Source organism: Quercus robur, chromosome 9 (genome assembly GCF_932294415.1).
Source record: "Quercus robur chromosome 9, dhQueRobu3.1, whole genome shotgun sequence".
NCBI lineage: Eukaryota > Viridiplantae > Streptophyta > Magnoliopsida > Fagales > Fagaceae > Quercus > Quercus robur.
Genome location: NC_065542.1, coordinates 18,805,498 through 18,825,448, shown reverse-complemented (window position 1 = coordinate 18,825,448; position 19,951 = coordinate 18,805,498). Strand labels below are relative to the sequence as shown.

Genomic DNA, 19,951 nt, shown 5'->3' with positions numbered 1-19,951 from the left:
AGTCAAAGTTTGGCTATAAATTTTGTTATAACTTAAGGTTACAACTTCACTCAATATCTTTTTATTAAATGTTAATTTTTACAAATTCACTATTAGATTACATTTTCTTTTTATATCCTCTGTGTTTACAAAATTTATAGAAGATGGAAGATCAATGGTTATGTCATCAATCAATTGTTTAAATTGCAAGTTTTTATAGTCTAAAACTATGCATAAAAAATAAATTTATAGATTTTTGAAGGCTAAAATTTCACAAGAAAGCCCATTCCATGAAAAGTAAAGAAGGCCCAACTCAAGCAGTAAGAAGAATCAACACTAAGGCCCTATTTATGTTCAGATTTCCAGCAAAAAGGTCATTAAAAAGTCCAGCAAAATCCAGTGAAAGAACTGGGCTGGGATACCCAGAGGCTGCCAGAGGCCCGGGATCCTCAGGTAATGCAGCATAGCTACTGTGGGATTGAGACAGCTCAAGAGAGGTACCACAAAATACAAGAAATGAAGAACAGAGCTGTCCTTCTCAAGTACCCAGTGGTGCAGTAAAGAATCAGAAAGTATAAAGCAAACATTCATGAACAAAGGAGCTGTACCACAAGGAACCAAGAATGAGAAAATCATACGTAGAAGTAACTGGAAGAGAACTTTCAACCCAGTAGTAAAAGATTCCAACTTTTTGGGAATAATGACAGCAAGGAAATACAACCGCAGCTGAGTCTGAAAAGTGAGAAGTCTTGAAGGAAGAGAGATTGAAGGCTAGTTGCCCAAGGACGCCCCAGAATGGAAAGTCAGCAAGTGACTTTTAGAGAAACAATATTAAAAGATGAAAACTATGAGAAAAAATGGAAGAGACCAGCCCCTAAGAAAATGTCACAGCACGAGCTCTGAAGGGCAAAAGAGAGAAATCACTAGTACCTCAAAGCCCTAGAAAACACGCTATAAAAGGAAGAGAAAACCCATGTTGAAGGAGAGAGGATTTTCAAATAGGAAGAATATCATAACAGAGCCATGAGAACTCTGTAAAATTTAAGAAAAATAGAGGAACGTCTCCCGGTATCCCAGAAACAGCCACTATAGCATATATTTGTCTCCCGGTATCCTAGAAACAGCCACTATAGCACATACTTGGATTCAAAAGGATTCAAACTTTACAAGTCTTAGAGGCTTGAATAGCCATCAAAGTCTGTAATTTTTGAGCTTATTTGAACCTTGTATCACGTCTTAGTGAGCACATTTGTAATCCACAATCAAGAAAAATAATGAAATATCTCATATTGATTTGAGGATTTCTAACAATTACTTTGCATATTTATTTATCATATTATCTTCCTTTACTGCTTCTTGCTGCTCAATACATATATTCTTGCTTGTAAAACTAAGTCTTTTGCCCAAGCAAAGCCACTCAGACTTGAGTTCCAAATCCCACAAGTCTTGTGCAAAAGCACCAAGTCTGTGAGAATTGGGGTCAGGATCCTCGTGGCTGAATCATTCTTATGAAATTCATTTACATATATGTATATGTATTAATATAGATATATATATATATATATATATATATCCTAATCTAAGAAACTAACAATTATTTGAAAATATGTGCATTGTATAGTTGTTCTTGTGTAGGACCTATAGAGGTAAAAGGAAAGGACAAAACTCCATTGCATAACAAGCATGGAGAAAGATTGTATAGTGCAGAGAACCAGAGATTCTGGGTTCTTACAGGCCTAATACGCCCCGGGATCCCACGACAGTACGTCCCGGGATCCCACGACAGTACGCCCAGGGTACCAAGTGAAGGAATTCTTTAAAATGTTTATACGATAAAAGATAAGTCTTAAATATTCTATTTCAATCTCTTTCTCATTGTGAATATTATGAACATCTATTTTACTTATTTTGTAAGAGTAAATGGTCATTTTATGATACTAAAACACTTATAATGATACTTTATTGCTTAGGAGGAATCGCATTTTTGCCTTGAGGAAATTTATGTGACTTGCGCACAACTTGATTCGTAATCAGCCCCCATTTAGCTGCGGTGAACCAAGCCCAATCCACCAAAATACAACTATTTGGCCCAGGATCCTTGGGCCTATGTGCTAAAGAAAAAAAACACTCTCACATAGATCATATAGTAAATAATATCTAATTGATACAAAATTTGATATATGTGTTAAGAATATAAAGAACATACAATTTAACGGTTAAATTTTAAAAATATGTAGTCGTGTTAGTTTATTTAATGAAAATTGTAGCCTTAAACTACAGCAAAGTTTGGCTATAGCAAAGTTTGTAGCCAAACTTTGTCCTCGAATATATTGTATAGATATTAAGTTTGAGTTTAAGAGCAATGTTAACACAAGTTAGTAACACAATGTTGTGTCATAGGGGGCTAACAATTCTGTTAGGGCCACACTATTTGCCACAACTTATTGAAATGGTTAATTGGCAATCTCTTACACAAGGAACCATTACTCTTTTTTTTTTAATCACTCACAATTGATCAATGAAATACATAATTTATTTTATTACGTGGTCAAATTTATCCAAATACATGATTTAATTTTATTTTTATTGTTATATTGACTTTGGACCTTGCATATTTGGTTCCGAGCTATTTTTAATCCTAGTGTGCTTGGCATTACTTCTGAAGAAGATAATGGCTACTTAATATTCTCTGTGCACGATGAGAATACCGGGTAATACTTTCATTTTTCACAGTTTTGACAAATTCATACTCTCTTTTAATTTAATGCACGAACATTTTGATGATCAATGTTTGTAAAGTGATGGGCTGTGCTAGTAGTGTTGGGCTACTTCTTACTACACTAGGCCCAAGTTTTCTAGATAAGGGAGTTAAGACCAGTTTAGCTGCATCTCAATTTGGTCCGGTTTGTGCGCAAACTATGTCTGGTTTGCCAGGGACGTGCTTGCGGCAGGCAGAGCTGTTTCAGACAAGTTGTGACAGACAGATATAATAATAATAAAATAAAATAAAATAAAATAAAATATCTGGCTACTTAGTAGGAAATGACCAAATGATCCCCAAACACAATCACAGTAATAATAATCACTTTTACAGTAAGAAAAGAACATAACAAAATAAGCAAATAGTAATATGTATGGGCTGATCAAAAGATGAAGAAATCAACTTAAATCTGGTCCGTAGGAGCAAAACCATAGAGGAAAGAACGTTCCTTCTTAACGCAATTAATCTCTCAAGAAAAGTCCTTCTGTGGAGATTAACTACCCTGAGGGAAACGGACCTGAATGGTTGATGCACAGAGACCCTTTTTGGTTTTAACAGAGAGCAGGATTTCGTGAAGGAGAGAGGGAATCAATCTACCAGTTCATGCCTACCGTTCTAATTCTCACTTTATTTTCTTTCTGGTTGTTTTCTTTCTTTCCTTCCCACTCGTTTCTTTTCTATTTTCTTGTCTCTCTTTTCGAATCCTTATTTCTTAGTTATGGTTCCTGTTGTTGCTCTGTTTTTTGCTCACAGCAAGATCCTCTTTTTATAGTGTCTGTTGTGACCGGATTTTACTGTTTTAGCCCTTAACCTCCTTTGTCTGGTCTGGGTGTACTAGCCGACCATCACTGGCTCGTCTGTGTGCCACCCTCCCATCACCAGACAAAGAAGGGTATTTTGTTTGTTTGTCTGCCGTGGCACCCTTTTCTGCTACGGTTTGGGTTCTTTCTCTCTCCCTATTCCTCATGGTATGCACCTAGTGGTTCAAACTCAGCTTGCTTCTTTTAGGCAGTAAGTCATCCTAGCAGGACACTTCCCCGGAAGAACCTAAGCCGGAACCTCAAAAATAAATTTTTCCCCTCTTCCTACCACCAAACCATGCCCTCTGAATCTTTGACCCCCCGACCTCACCATGCCTTATATTGGCTGGGTACAGGCTGGTGGTGCCTGGGCCTTACGCGTGCCTTCCTTCCATATGTGTCCAAAATCTGCCTGTTGCTCATTCGTCTGTCATGGTCTGAAGGCTTGCCTGCATAGCCTGTCGTCCGTTTTCTTTGACCTTTTATGTAGGCTGCTTTTCAATTTCCCGCTCCTCTTAAAAGCTGGGCCTTATTTGATAATGAGCCTTATATTTCTTTGGCCCACTTCTTGATTGCCTTCATTTCCTACCATATTATTCTGTTATTCCTACTATAATGACTCAATCCTACTGGGCCTCTTTAGGCCAGCCATTTACTCTTTCCCTCAATGGCTTGGTATAGCCATTGGTTTTCCTACTTATGGGCTCCTATGTCCCTTTTGTCTTTCTCTTGGGCATCCTTGACCCACTTGCTTTCTTTGGGCTTCCTTGGCCCTTTTACTAACTCTGCATTCCCACGGATTTTTACTAACTTCATTGAGTTTCCCTGACCCAATTACCTTATTCTTATCATTGAAGTTCATGAGCCTGCCATTAACCCCTTACTTTCTTTGTTTGATTTACTTTGGGTCTGCATTGGCCCTTTCTCACTTTTCTACATCATATACTGCCCATGGTATGCCATTTCTCTCTCTTCGGGTTTCTTTAAGCCCATTTGTCTCTTCAAGGCCCATTTGTTTATTTCATGAGCCTGTGATCCATTATTTCTGCCACTTGGGCTTAATGGTTTTGCCATCTGCTTGTCAATTCTTTACTGCCCTTATCGTTGGACTTTCTTCTTTCTACTTGGATTCTCACAAATGACTCTCAACAATGTTTTTGCTTTATTAAATAGATTAAATGCTCGTTAAATAATGAGATTTGAAAGATTTTGTAAGAAGGTTTTTGAAAATTGATTGCTCCAATTTTCTTGCAAATTTAGGATTTTTAGATTGCATCAAAAGAGAAAATATTACTATGTATGCTGATATCCCAACTTGTTACATCAATTATTGATGATACAGATTAAAGTTTGAATTTCTTGATGAAGATGACACAAACTCAATTCTTCTTTTATAATTATGCAGAAAATCATCTGTTAAAGCAAAAACAATGTTAATACTTCTAGTCTTCTAACAAAGCCAAACATACTGCACCTGCGTGTAACAAGGATAAAAATTGATGCCCTTAATAGAAAGAGTTCAATCAACATTTTTGCATCCGCTTGTTCAGAAAAAGAAAATGATGATTATATCACTATAGGGAAAGATGAACTCATCTCAAAAGCATCCAGTGCAAATATTGATACTTGGCAATAAAATTTTTGAACAGATCACCAAAATAAAGTTCTTTAGGTAACCTTTCTTAAAAAAAAAAAAAAAAGTTCTTTAGGTAACCTTAAGAATAGGTACTATAGCAGTAAGTTCTTTGTGGTTCCTGCTCCGAATCTAACAATACAAGCAAACGAAGCTGATAGACACCACAAGACGTAAACTCTGACTAAATGTTCTAAGACACCCAAATAAACTAACTGATATATAGCAGAAAGTTCTTTGTGGTTCCTGCTCCGAATCTACCAATACATGCAAACGAAGCTGATGGACACCGCAAGATGTAAACTCTGACTAAATGGTCTAAGACACCCAAATAAACTAATTGATATAGAATTCTTAATATGTCTAAATCTATTAAAAACCTCATCTCAATATTTTCCTAACTGCAAAATATTTCCAAACAATTGAACACTCTCCCAAACACGGTTTGCACCTGCCTGGATCCACTCTTCTGATTTGTTTAAGCCAGCTGGACACTTGAAGTCTCTATCTGACCCATAGTAGAATTGTCTGCAACTGAAGCTACCCCTGTAACTCCATTAACCTCCTTTGTCAACGCAGTCATATCTCCGGAGAACACAGAAGATGTTCCTACATCCCCATCATTGCTTTGATTAGGACTTAAAGCTGTTAACTGCCCATTATCACAATTACCATTGACTTGGTTAGCCAAAGCACCTTCCCCAGTAGATATTTCTTTTTCATTTGCACACACATCCAATCTAACATTTTGGGGATTCCCCGTGGAATCTATAGCCAACGCACCTTCCCCGGCAGGTATTTCTTTCTCATTTGCGCTCACATCTGAACTACCATCTTGGGGATTCCTAATAGCTTCCATAGTAAATGGTCCCAAACCTGCTTCTTGGAAGCCAAGTCCATTAACTTCTATAGCCAGCACAACTTCCCCAGCAGAAATTTCTGTTTCATTTGCACTCACATCCAATCTAACATCTTGGGGATTCCCCGTGGATTCTATAGCCAACGCACCTTCCCCAGCAGGTATTTCTTTCTCATTTTCGCTCACATCTGATCTACCATCTTGGGGATTCCTGATAGCTTCCATAGCCAATGGTCCCAAACCTGCTTCTTGGACCCCATGTCCATTAGCTTCTATAACCAACGCACCTTCCCCAGCAGATATTTCTTTTTCATTTGCACTCACATCCAATCTAACATTTTCAGGATTCCCCATGGATTCTATTTCTATAGCCAACGCACCTTCCCCAATAGGTATTACTTCCTCATTTGCATTCACATCTGATCTACCATCCTGGGGATTCCTAATAGCTTCCATAGCCAATGGTCCCAAACCTGCTTCTTGGACCCCATGTCCATTAACTCCTATAGCCAACGCACCTTCCCCAGCAGGTGTTCCTTTCTCATTCACGCTCACATCTGATCTACCATCTTGGGGATTCCTAACAGCTTCCATAGCCAATGGTCCCAAACCTGCTTCTTGGATTCCATGTCCATTAGTTTGATCCAATCCTGATCCGTTAGCATCAATAAGTGTCCGGGAACTGCCCGCATTCTCAACTTGACTATTGCCTGCCTTGTCACCTTGTTGCCTTTTCAACATTCTCCTCGTAAATCTAGGTTTCTTTGCCTTCGGAACATTTTCAGCCTCCTCATTAAGAGCAGCTAATTCAGTCCCCCTTTTCTTGCTTGGGATTACTGTTAACTGAGTCTTGTGAACTGATTTGTCAGATAACTGGGATGTACTTGACTGAATAGCTAAAAGTGCAGTTCTAGCAGCTTTGATCTCTGCCTCTTTCTTTGTTTTCGCTGCAGCTCCAATATAACGAATCCCCCCAATCTCTACAGTACATGAAAAGAGAGAGACTCTACCTGGGGTTTCATCCTTTTGGCACTGATACAACGGAATTGCATAATTCATCTTTTGAGCATATTCTTGAAGTAGATTTTTGCACAATCCTGTTTCATGCTGCAATACACCAAAAAATATATAAGGTATGTGGCTTTATTTACCACATGGCAGCAGGAAGCATTTTCATAATGAAGGCTCTACATGTAAATGGAAAATACAAACAGTAAAGAAAGTGTAATTCTGCTGGATGAGATTCCACAATTAATATGATGATGGAAATCATATGCCAACATTTGTCAACGCACTAATGAGGCATATATAGACATGTCAATGCACTAATAAGGCATATATAGACATACTTTCAATAGAAAACATGTAATGAAAACAAGAGACCACTTTCCATTGGTTTGGAGATTTTATAATCTGTTTCTAACTAAATGGGGAAAAGTACATTGCAAATAAACTTCTGAAATCAATTTTCATAATATAGTTTATAGGGAGCTAAATGAAACCATACTCATGTCATATGCCGCATGTCATGTATTCTACTTTAGGCCCAAGAATAAAGCTAACAAGTAGAAGTAAAAGAGTATAGAAAGTAGGCTTTAGGCACTGAAGCTTATTAGAACACACATTACAGACAGCATCTCTTATTTAAAACCATGCCATGCAAAGCAATTTGGAGACCATAGACATCAATCTAGAGGGATTACACATAACTAGCAAGCTATGCTCATATTATATAGAACCAGTTATGAAAGCCAAGTAGCCAACAAACTATGATACTCCTAATTGATTAAACTCTAGTTCGCAAATGGGTTATTACTTATTAATGCTCCAAGAGTGGGATGTTGCATAAAAACTAAAATATTTAAGATTAGATATGGTTACACGCATTTGCTCTTACTCTTAGGTCCATCTCTTCCAACAACAACTTCCTCTTGGCAGAAACTGTAACAAATTTCAATGTACATATAATCCATTGACAAAATTATATAAACACACTACATACAGAAGAGAAGGAGATTTCCAGCTTCAACATACAGAACCAAGGATGGATAAATACTATGAGACTGCATCAAAGATAATCAATAAATTTTTACGGCTAATTCAGTAAAATATAAATTGAACTTACAACAGGCTGAGAGATGGATTGATTAAATTCACTGGCTTTAGCTAACTCCGATAGAGCAACCTCAGCAGCTGACTGCTCTGCTGCTTTACGATTGAAAAATCCAGGCAAAGAATCATATCTAACATCATTTACTATCACAGTTGACCTGAAGGAAGGCTCATGGGAAGGGCCTTCTTTGATAGTCTCATACACAGGAGTAGGAAGTCCAATTTTTTGAGCATACTCCTGTAAACGGCTCTTGAATACATAGCAATTTGAAACACCTGGTGTCAGAAATGAGGAAGAAATGCTGAGTATTAATCTCACAAAATATATACATAAAAGCATGAAAGATAAACCTAATTTCCCCTATAATTTTCTGTACAATTCAGCTAATTATAGGACAATGCTACCCCCATTTCAAAATTCCAATAAACTTTACATTCAGAACAGATTAGTAACCTATATAGATGCATTGCATTCAAGAAATTATTCCTCTCCCAGAACTTTGTAGTGTCTTGCAATCTTGTTATACCTCTCTCTTGGGCGCTTGTGTAAAACCTGCTTACCCAAACCACTCTCTCGATGATGCTCTTCACAAGCATCCGTTCACATTAAATTGTCCATTAGGAACATTACAGAGGGACAGGTCCAACCATACAAAGGACAGATATTTGGTATAGCGAGCATGAAAATCACAGTTGAGGGTGATTTTAACTCGATGCTACACAAAATCTTCACAAATGTGGGAACCAGTGGGTCCCAATTTCTAAGACGAATAGTAATTGAAAAGAAACAACATGGTTGCGAACCATAGAATATGTTATATATACAATCCATACCGACTTGCAAATAACTCATTGAGAAATGCCATACATTACTACACAGGTTGTAGCTATGACATGATATCTTGTTGTCAACATATTATTGTTCGGAAAAGTCTATGACACTGTAATAACTAATAAGTAACCGCTATCTAAGACTATTATTGAACTTGATCATTCAATATGCAAGGCTTTCATTAAAATTACTGGGTGTTTCCAAGCAGCGAGGCTTTCACTCATTTGCATTAGTTCATCCAAAAGTTCCTTACCCTTACGCCCGAATTATTACATAACCCAAAATTTAGGTAACAAATTCGGTCATATTAAACTTAAACCCCAAACACAACAAACTTCCACTTAAATGGTCTGATCACAGGTACAGGTACGACACAGCGACACAAGCACCCTAAATGAAATGGCCGTGCTTCCTAGTTTAATTTGTTACACTCTCTAAACTATAGTGTCTTAAAATGTAAATTTTCTCATACTTTTATCTCAAATGATGAACTAAGAAATCCATAAAAGTAAATTACCATTCCTATTATCACCAACATTAACAAAGCCAGTTCCTTTCTACTAGCCCCGAAATTTTTAACCCATAAAGAGAAAAATTCCTCTTTCCGATATTCGATTTTTAATTATAATTGATTTTTACTATGCTGGAAATTATTAATTTTATTTTCAACAAAAAAAAAAATCTGAAAGATAAATAAACACAATATAAACAAACAGAGAATTTTTTTTTTTTTTTTTTTTTTAAGAAAAAAAGAATGGAGATTGGAATACCTTGGAAGCCTTCGTTGGTGAGCATAGCTCTGAGAGAGTTCTTTGATGGAATCGAAAGAAGGTTTTACGAGTTTAGAGAGAAAGAGAGAGAGTGGGGAATTGAGGTGGTGAGAAACCGTGAATGAAAAAAGCGAGTTTTTTTTTGGAAGAAGAATTAGAGAGAGTGAGAAAGAGAAACAATGTGAAGCAATAAAAAATTGTGCTACTAGTACTAGAAAAGAAGTAGTAGTTGTTGTTCCCGGCAAAGCACGCGAATCTGCCGCTCGGGTTTTTTTTTTATGATTATGCTGATGATGATGATGATGATGATGATGATGATGAAGAAAAAGATTCACTCATCTCTGTGCACAATACCTAGTGGAGGCGAGAATCAGACCCGCGGAGTAAGTGATTGATAGGATCCATTTGGTGCTAATCCAATGGTGGTGGACAATAGGAAATAGTGGGGTCCTTTTTTTTTTTTTTTTTTTTTAATAATAAAGTTGATACCTTCTAAAAGACAAAGTCTAGAAACATCAGGCTTGCTTGGTGGTTGAGTTTGAGAAGTGTTGTTTAGAGTTTTTTGGGATTTTTTGAAATATGTGTGGGTAAAAAAGTGTATAAGTGTGTTTGAAATGTGAAAATTGTTGTTTGTTTTAGGCTGTGTTTGGTTCGTGTAAATGTATTTTCGAAAAATATTCTATTTTTCGGAAATGCTATTTTCCGGAAAGGAAAATGTTTTCATGTGTTTGGTTGCATTTCAAAAAAATTTTCGGAAAATATTCTCTGATGTTTGGTTGTGTTCTTGAAAATACCATAGAAAACACATTTTCACATTTTCTACTTGTTGCTCACATTTTCTTGGTTACCAAACGATTATATAATATCATTTATTCATCAAAACACAAACAAAACCCAGTAAAAAATCATCAAATCCGGACAAACGAAGACGAGATTGCGATCGGAGAGATCGCGATCGGCGCGATCGTGATCGGAGCAGTCGGCGCATTGCGATCGGCGGCGCGACGCGTCGATCGCGATCGCGATCGCCATCAGCGCTACCGCGCGAGTCGGTGATGTCGGTGGACGGTGATGTCGCGATCTCTCTCTCTCTCTCTCTCTTTCTCTCTCTTCTATTTTCCAAGGTCGGAAGTACTTTGAAGTGAAAATAGAAACGGAAAATCATTTCCGTTGTTTTGGCTCTCAAATTCGGTCAACTGGAAATGCTTTTCAGTTTGACCGAATTTGAAGTAACAACCAAACACACCTATTTTCCGGAAAATCATTTCCGGAATCACTTTGAAGTCGATTCAAACGCAGCCTTAATCTCAATTCTTATGTGTTAATCTCAATTCTTTTTTTTTTTTTTTTTTAAGAATGAAAAAAAAAAAAGCCTACGTTAAAAAATACTTAGTATTCTCACAATAATAATAGTAAAATCATATAAAAATGACCATATTAGAATTGTCTTTCAAGAGTTGATCCCTTTTTAAAACATAACTTTTATTTCAACTATGATGTACTCACTATTATTTGTGACACAAAAGTTGTTCCCTTCTAAAAAAAAAAAAGTCTATAGACATAATTTTTTATCACAATTGTGATGTATTAATTAATAATAGTGGAGAAAACATTATAGATTCATTATTCTATAAAATTACCTTATTAGAATTGTGACACAAAAGTTTATCTACATAATCGTCGAAATAAAGTAAAAGCTATGTGTAGCATCGATCATTTAGGTTATTTTGAGTTGACATACGTCTTGGTATTTTTTATTTGTGTTTGTTTTTTATATAATTCAATAATTTTACATTAAAAGACGTCAACTAATTGAGTTACAAAGTTTTTGGCTGACTGACTTCTTGATCTTCATAGAAAAATTTGAATCAAATTTCTAATCGAACACCATTCAAGAAAGTTTTGTTAAGGTAAATTAGTGGCAAGTCCACTTCTTTCATCTCAATAAGGCATTGGAACAATGGTAAGTGTCTTCCACACAAAAAAAAAAAAAAAAAAAAAAATTAGTAAGTCGCGAGTCTGAGTATGAAAATTAGTGATTCTAAAAAACTTTGGAATAAGATTGCCTATCAATTACTTCTCTCATACCCCAAAAAAGTGGGAGTTTCTAAGTAAGTCCTCTTATTCATTTACCTTTTATTTTTCAATTGTCACATTTGGAATATCAAACTTTAAAGATCATATATTTGAACATGTCATGGATGTGTGATTACTTATTCATTTGATATATTTTTTATATGGGTAGTTTTTTAAATGTTGTAACTTATATTTTTCAATTAAATTTAAAAATATAGTTCTATTGACTAATATAATATAAATAATATTATAAATTTTAAGGATACTTAAATTCAACATAAAAATGTGGTTAAATTTATATATCTATATTTTTTTAAAGCTAGAGCTAGGAAATCCAATTAGATCTTCAATTTTGCACCATGTGTTAATTTTTTTATTTTTATTTTATGCCAAGTAAGTTATTAGTACAAAACCCGAAGAGTTTATATCAAAAACTATATAAATTCTATGCAAAACCAAAAGAGTTTATATTAAAAACCATATAAATGCTACAATGGAGAAATTGGACAGCCACAAAAGCAATACTCTTTGAATTCACTCTCTTTAATGGAAATCATGAAATTGCGGATAAAGCTTTAGAGCAAAAAATCAAAGCAAGTAACTTGTTTTTACTTTTACTTGAAGATTTTAGAGAAGCATGTTGTCTTCATTAGTCCCACAAAAGTTTTTAATTGTAATTTTTTTAATTTATAAAAAGTTAATTGATTTAATCTCCAAATTGTAGTTTTTAATTGTAATTTTTTTAATTTATAAAAAGTTAATTGATTTAATTCTCCAAATTGTTGGACAACATACAAATTAGTCTCTTAAATACTCATTGATTCAGTTTAGTCTCTTAGTTTTTTAATTGTAATTTTTTAATTTATAAAAATTTAATTAATTTAATTCTCCAAATTGTTGGACAAGATACAAATTAGTCTCTTAAATATTCATTGCTTCAATTTAGTCTCTCGGTTTCCAAATGTAATTTTTTTTTAATTTATTAAAAGTTAATTAATTTAATTCTCCAAATTGTTGGACAAGATACAAATTAGTCTCTTAAATATTCATTGCTTCAGTTTAGTCTATCCTAGATACTTGAGCCCCGGCCCTTACCCTCCACTCCCCACAAGCATTTATACTTGTGGGGTGACCATCGCACTAAGGGTGTGCGGTGATATGTCTCATTCAATTAAATTTTCAAAAATTTGATATTAAGAATTGACTTCATTTTGAAATCTACATAATAAAATGTTATTGTTTCATTTGCTGCATAATTAATTTTGTTAATATTTAAAGAATGATAAAATCTAACACAAATGGATTTAAATTTTGAAAGGTGAGAGATTAATTCAACAATATTACTAATTGATGGAATTAATAGTATGAGAACACAATATTATTGTGATGTCATGCAAAGGTTATGTTTAAAAAATGCATGTCATCAATATCCAACTAATACTCAGTCTCACGAAATTTTCGTGATGTTTAAATTAAATGTGAAGTTATATATATATTCTAAAAAAGGTATATTAAAAATAACAATTTTATGAACAATTTTAAAGGCTAAATTACAAAAAGACCCTCAGGTCAGGATCAATTGGAAAATGAAAACAGATAAATAGTTTTTTCAATTTTGTGTTATCGACCTATGTTGATGGCCATTTCGGAAGCCCAAAAAGAAGGAAGAAGCCCAGCAACACGGACAGAAATGAGTTGGCAAACGGATGGAAAACCCATTAAGTTCAAGTGGCAGGAATAATGGATCACATGCCCATGAGACAAACAAATGGGTCTTGAAGAGGTAAATGGGCTTAAAGGAGCCCGAAAATAAAGAAAAAGCAAACCATGGGCAGTATATGATATGGAAAAGTGAGAATGGGCCGCGACAGGTCCAAAGTAATGAAAACAAAGAAAGTAAGGGGTTGATGGCAAGCCCGTGAACTTCAAGGATGAGGAATAACGTAATTGGACCGAGGAAGCCCAAAGAATTCAGTAAAAGCCCATGGTGATGCGAAGTTAGGAAAATGGCCAAGGAAGCTTAAGGAAAGCAAACGGGCCCGAGACGCCCAAGGGAAAACAAATGGGACACAGGAGCCCACTAGTAATGTAACACAAGAACCAATGGTCTTGTTGGACCATTAGGGGAAGAATAAACGGCAGGCCTAAAGGGGTCCAGCCAGATTGAAACAAAACAAACTTCGCAGAAGGAATGATAGAGTGATATGGCAGGAGATAGTAGCAGGAAGAATGGGTGGGCTGAGAAAAAAAGCAAAGCCCACCATCAAGCAAGGCCCAGCCCCAAATAGGGCAAGCCATAAAGGAAAGGGAAACCAGAAAATGGTCGAGAACAGACGGCAAACTGTGCAGACCAACCACGGCAGACGCATGAGCAGCAGGTAGATTTTGGACATACATGGAAGAGAGGCACGCGCAAGGCCCAGACTCCACCAACCTGTACCCAGCCAATACAGGACATGGTGAGGTCATGGGTTAGAGGTAAGGGGGTATGGTTTAGTGGTGGGGAGAGGGGAAAACCTATTTTGGGGTTCCTGCTTAGGCTCTTTTGGGGGAAGTGTCCTGTTGGGATGACACACCACCCAAACGGGCAAGGTTGAGCTGAAGCCACTAGGTGCATGCCATGAGGGATAGGGAGAGAGAAGGTACCCACACCGTAGCAGGAAAAGGTGCCACACAGACAAACAAACAAAATAACTTTCTTTTGTCTAGCGATGGGGAATGGCTCACAGTCGGACCAGTGGTGGTCGATAGGTACACTCAAACCAAACGAATGTGGTTAAGGGCTAAAATAGTAAAATCCGTTCATGGCAGACACTATAAATAGGCCCTTGCCGTGTACAGGAAGGAGGACGGAACAACACAACAAAAATAGTAAGTACTACGGTGTTTTGAAAACTTGAAAACCAGGAAATAGAAAACAAGGATTAAGAAGAAAAAGGAATATTAGAAAGAAAGAAGAGAAAAAGATAGAGAGTGAGAACGGCAAGCATGCACCAATAGGTCCATTTCCCTCTCTCTCTCTCAAAATCCTGCCCTCTGTCGGAAACGGAAGTTGTTCTTAGGTGCCAACCACTCAGGTCCACTTCCCTCGAAGTGATTAAGTTCTATGGCAGGATCTCCCTGAGATTATTCACTTTGAGAAGAGGTGTTCTTCCTTTCTGGTTTCGGTCCTGCGAATCAGACTCAATCTAATTTACTTACTCTCTCAGCAAGTTCACATACCATCCACTAATTCCCTTTCACTTTTCTTATAAAACTATTGTTGTTAAAACCGTAGTTATCTTTTTCTTAAAAATAAGGTTTAATAAAGATCTCAAAGTATTTGTTTTTATTATTATTATCATATTCGCCTGCCGCAACTCACTTGAAACAGTTTTGCCTGCCATAAGCGTGTTCCTGGCAGACGAGGCATAGTTTGTACACAAGCCAGACAAAGTTGAGTTCCAATTGGACCGGTCTCAACTCCCACACTTAGAACACTCGGGCACCATACCGTAAGAGGCAACCTAGCCCACTTTAATAAAAAAGGCCCACTACAACCTATAATATAAACTAATAAATGAGAAAAATTAATCCATTTGCCTCATTTCAGTCAATTGTCACTTACAGAAACCACTTTATTATTAAAAAAAAAAATAGTAAATTATAACAATATCACTTTAAAATAAGGTATTTAATTTATATTAAAAAATTGGCATTTAATTGACAATGTCACAACGTACAAGGACTAATTTACATAAAGGCTTACTATGGTATCAAATTAGATTAGTTAAGTTAGAGACATTTGGGTTACGTGCTTAGGTTATGCACAGCACACTAGCCAAGGCATGGAAGAGTGTCAATGTGGCTGGATCTGAACCTTACGCGTGGAGTGTTTGTGAGCAAGGGAGAGGAAATGTTGTCTGCAAGATATTATCATTGGCCCATGCCAAAGGCGTGACTGTCATGGGAAAGAAGTAAGATATACATCTAATGTGGGTACTCAAGCACTCACAAAAAAGGAGATAGTGACCACCTAAGGTCAGATACTATGAAAACACCTCTTATTGGCTGAGTGTATGTTGGACCACTTGGAGACATGTGTATCATCTTCAACACCTCTGATGTCCCTCTCATTGCTCAAGAATTGTTCCCCATGCAGTGGCGAAGTCACTTACCCATGCCATAGTCCTGATGTTGGCGTTCTCTCTCCTCTAACCACCAAATAGTACCTTACCTGTAGTAAGGTCCAAAATAAAGAAATGATGACTTGTCTTTGTACTCAGCCATATTTCTCAGACTATAAGAGGAACATGCTACTGGATTATTAGGGCAATAACCTAAGTAGATCTTTGGAGAAAAGAGTAGAAAGTTGATAAGGAAGAGAGTTAGAAAACAAGGTCTCTCTTTTGAGGAAGAACATCCTTATTGTACAAGAGATACCATTATTCCCCACGTAAAACAAAAGTTGAGCAAAGTAGGAGTGATTCTCTCTTGCTCAAACTGTGGTTTTTCATCCCTTTTTTAGGGTTTTTCACGTACATCCATTGCCTACTTTATATTATTGCAAACACTTTCTTTTTTTCTAGACATTGTGATGTCAAAGCTTGCATTTTTGTCACTTATGAGCTTTTTCATTAAGATGTATTGTTAGGTAGCTTATTTACTCCCCTATATAAGTTCAAATCTAACTTGTACGTATGGGTTATAGGCCTAAAAATAAAATATAGTATTTGGTAGGCCTGTTTTGATAATATCATTGTGTTATTAACACAAGGGCTTCACATTGAAACCCTTCATTAAGTTTGAGACCTTAATTGACAATAATAATAATAATAATCTAAGACACTATTATTATTTTTTGAGTAAGCTAAACACTAATATGATACATCATACATTTTAATATGTTATAAACTATAAATCAAGGGTAGTTTTATTAAGACAAAGTTTAGTTTCAAACCAGTTTTAAATTATCTTTTTAAACTCACTAGGTTACTATCTATAATACTATTTATGAGTCAAGTAACAAACTACACATAAATAATCTCTTCAATTGCTACCCCATATAATAAATTCAAAAAAAAAAATTTCAAAATAGGTTTGAAAGATTAACTTTTTCTATTTCAATAATTTTCGAGAAAAAAAAACAAAAACAAAAAAACAAAGAGTAAAAACTATGCGTTTTATTCACTAATGCGTGGTCAGTACCCACGGTTGTATCATATTTCCCAAACTTGTTTTCTTTTTCCTGCTTCTTCAGCAACCTTTCGAAAGCACTTTCAAAAATATTGTTTCGGTTCCATGAATGTGCACCCTGTACGAGCTTGAATTACACCGCGAAATCCAGTACGGCCCGAACCAACTTACTCAAGTTACTCACTGCCTTCGTGCTTTCTAACGTATACCCCCACACCCCCCCCCCCCCAAAAAAAAAACCCTCTTCATCCGTTGCTTTTCATTTGTTATTTGCTTTTACTTTATTTCATGCAACTCTCTTGAAATTTTTACAATTTCACCTGCTATAACTGTTTATCATAGCAATTTGATGAATTTCGTGGCAAGCAAATAAACAATTGGTATTGGTGTTAGAGCAACTTTTGTTGTTGTTGTTGTTAATGTTCTAATGGTTGAATTCTAGGGCTCATATAGGTAGCTAAGTTTTATGTTTCTTTTTTAAGTTTAACCGCTTAAGGTTGTTTATGTCACGCCAGCATAGATTTATTGCGTAGGGCAAAACTTAGGTACAACTCTTGGGTATTAGAATAAACTGCTTAGCCCGTCAGGGGTGAATGCCTTTGGAGTACCCGGCAATTGATTTGGCTATAGGGAACAGTTTCCCCATAGGTTTTATTGGCTCGAGGCAAGTCTAAAAGTGTTTTTAGGTGTGTTTCTTAGATGTTGTACCTTAGAATTTCCAATCAAAATCAACCATTTTGCTGTAATAATCAATGCAGCATATATTTTCTGTAAAATCAACCAAGGTTGTTTATTTGCTTGCCACGAAATTCACCAAATTGCTATGATAATCAAAATCAAATTGTCTTTACGGAGCAAGTGAAACAATAACATTTTATTATGGAAAGTGTGTAGATTTCAAAATGAAACAATAACATCAAATTAAATGTTAGCAAAATTAATTATGCAGCAAATGAATCAATAACATTTTATTATGGAAAGTGTGTAGATTTCAAAATGAAGTCAATCCTAGATATCAATTTTTTGAAAATTTAACTAAATGAGACATACCACCGCATACCCTTGGTGCGATGGTCACTCCACAAATATAAATGCTTGTAGGGCATGGGAGATAAGGACTGGGGTTCAAGTCTCCAGGAGAGACTAAACTGAAGTAATGAATATTTAAGAGACTAATTTGTATCTTGTCCAACAATTTGGAGAATTAAATTAATTACCTTTTTATAAATTAAAAAAATTTCAATTGGAAACCGAGAGACTAAACTGAAGCAATGAATATTTAAGAGACTAATTTGTATCTTGTCCAACAATTTGGAGAATTAAATTAATTAACTTTTTATAAATTAAAAAAATTACAATTAAAAAAACCAAGAGACTAAACTGAAGCAATGAATATTTAAGAGACTAATTTGTATGTTGTCCAACAATTTGGAGAATTAAATCAATTAACTTTTTATAAAATAAAAAAATTACAATTAAAAACTACAATTTGGAGATTAAATTAATTAACTTTTTATAAATTAAAAAATATTACAATTAAAAAACCAGGAGACTAAACTGAAGCAATGAATATTTAAGAGATTAATTTGTATGTTGTCCAACAATATGGAGAATTAAATCAATTAACTTTTTATAAATTAAAAAATTACAATTAAAAACTTTTGCGAGACTAATGAAGACAGCATGCTTCTCTAAAATCTTCAAGTAAAAAGTAAAAATAGGTTACTTGCTTTGATTTTTTTTCTCTAAAGATTTATCGACAATTTTTTGGTTTCCATTAAAGAGAGAGAATTCAAAGAGTTTAGCTTTTGTGGCTGTTCAATTTCTCCATTGTAGCATTTATATGGTTTTTAATATAAACTCGTTTGGTTTTGCATAGCATTTATATAGTTTTTGATATAAACTCTTCGGGTTTTGTACTAATAACTTACTTGGCATAAAAAAAAAAAAAAAAATTAACACATGGTGCAAAATTGAAAATCTAATTGGATTTCTTAGCTCTGGCTTTAAATAAATATAGATATATAAATTTAACCACATTTTTATGTTGAATTTAAGTATCCTTAAAATTTTATAATATTATTTATATTATATTAGTCAATATAACTATATTTTTAAATTTAATTGAAAAATATAAGTTACAACATTTAAAAACTACCCATATAAAAAATATATCAAAGGAATAAGTAATCACACATCCATGACATGTTCAAATATATGATCTTTAAAGTTTGATATTCCAAATGTGACAATTGAAAAATAAAAGGTAAATGAATAAGAGGACTTACTTAGAAACTCCCACTTTTTTGGGGTATGAGAGAAGTAATTGATAGGCAATCTTATTCCAAAGTTTTTTAGAATAGCTAATTTTCATACTCGGACTCGCGACTTACTATTTTTTTTTTTTTTTTTTTGTGTGGAAGACACTTACCATTGTGCCAATGCCTTATTGAGATGAAAGAAGTGGACTTACCACTAATTTACCTTGACAAAACTTTCCTGAATGGTGTTTGATTAGAATTTTGGTTCGAATTTTTCTATGAAGATCAAGAAGTCAGTTAGTCAAAAATTTTGTAACTCAATTAGTTGATGTCTTTTAACATAAAACATTGAATTATATAAAAAACAAAACAAATAAAAAATACCAAGAAGTATGTCAACTCAAAATAACCTGAATGATCGACGCTACACATAGCTTTTACTTTATTTCGACGATTATATAGATAAACTTTTGTGTCACAATTCTAATATGGTAATTTTTATAGAATAATGAACCTATAATGTTTTCTCCATTATTATTAATTAATACATCAAAATTGTGATAAAAATTATGTTTGCAGACTTTATTTTTTTTAGAAGGGAACAACTTTTGTGTCACAAATAATAGTGAGTTCATCATAGTCTATATATATTATATATATATATATAATCGAAACCTTTGAAACTCTCATATT

At 34.9% G+C, this 19,951-nt stretch overlaps 1 protein-coding gene across 5 annotated transcripts; it reads right to left on the bottom strand.

Moving 5' to 3' along the window:
• Positions 1 to 5,132: 5,132 nt before the first annotated feature.
• LOC126698769 (double-stranded RNA-binding protein 8-like) lies at positions 5,133 to 10,110 on the bottom strand. Of its 5 annotated transcripts, none has more exons than XM_050396195.1 (4): positions 9,747 to 10,110; positions 8,158 to 8,420; positions 6,182 to 7,139; positions 5,133 to 5,956 (listed from the first exon to the last, which is right to left on the bottom strand). In XM_050396195.1, exons 1-4 carry the CDS (start codon positions 9,769 to 9,771, stop codon positions 5,652 to 5,654), a joined length of 1,551 nt encoding a protein of 516 aa, XP_050252152.1. In that variant the 5' UTR covers positions 9,772 to 10,110; the 3' UTR covers positions 5,133 to 5,651. The 5 variants fall into 5 exon arrangements, with proteins under 5 accessions (XP_050252152.1, XP_050252153.1, XP_050252154.1 ...); XM_050396196.1 differs by having other exon boundaries at positions 5,133 to 6,094; positions 6,320 to 7,139; XM_050396197.1 differs by having other exon boundaries at positions 5,133 to 6,274; positions 6,644 to 7,139.
• Between the last annotated feature and the right edge of the window lie 9,841 nt (positions 10,111 to 19,951).

Bases quoted from the DNA above. Each gene is read 5' to 3' on its own strand.
- LOC126698769 (XM_050396192.1), bottom strand. From the start codon at position 9,771: ATGCTCACCAACGAAGGCTTCCAAG. The intron at 8,421-9,746 runs GTATTCCAATCT...TTCTGACACCAG, and splicing joins CACCAACGAAGGCTTCCAAG to GTGTTTCAAATTGCTATGTA. The intron at 7,140-8,157 runs GTAAGTTCAATT...GGTGTATTGCAG, and splicing joins AATCCATCTCTCAGCCTGTT to CATGAAACAGGATTGTGCAA.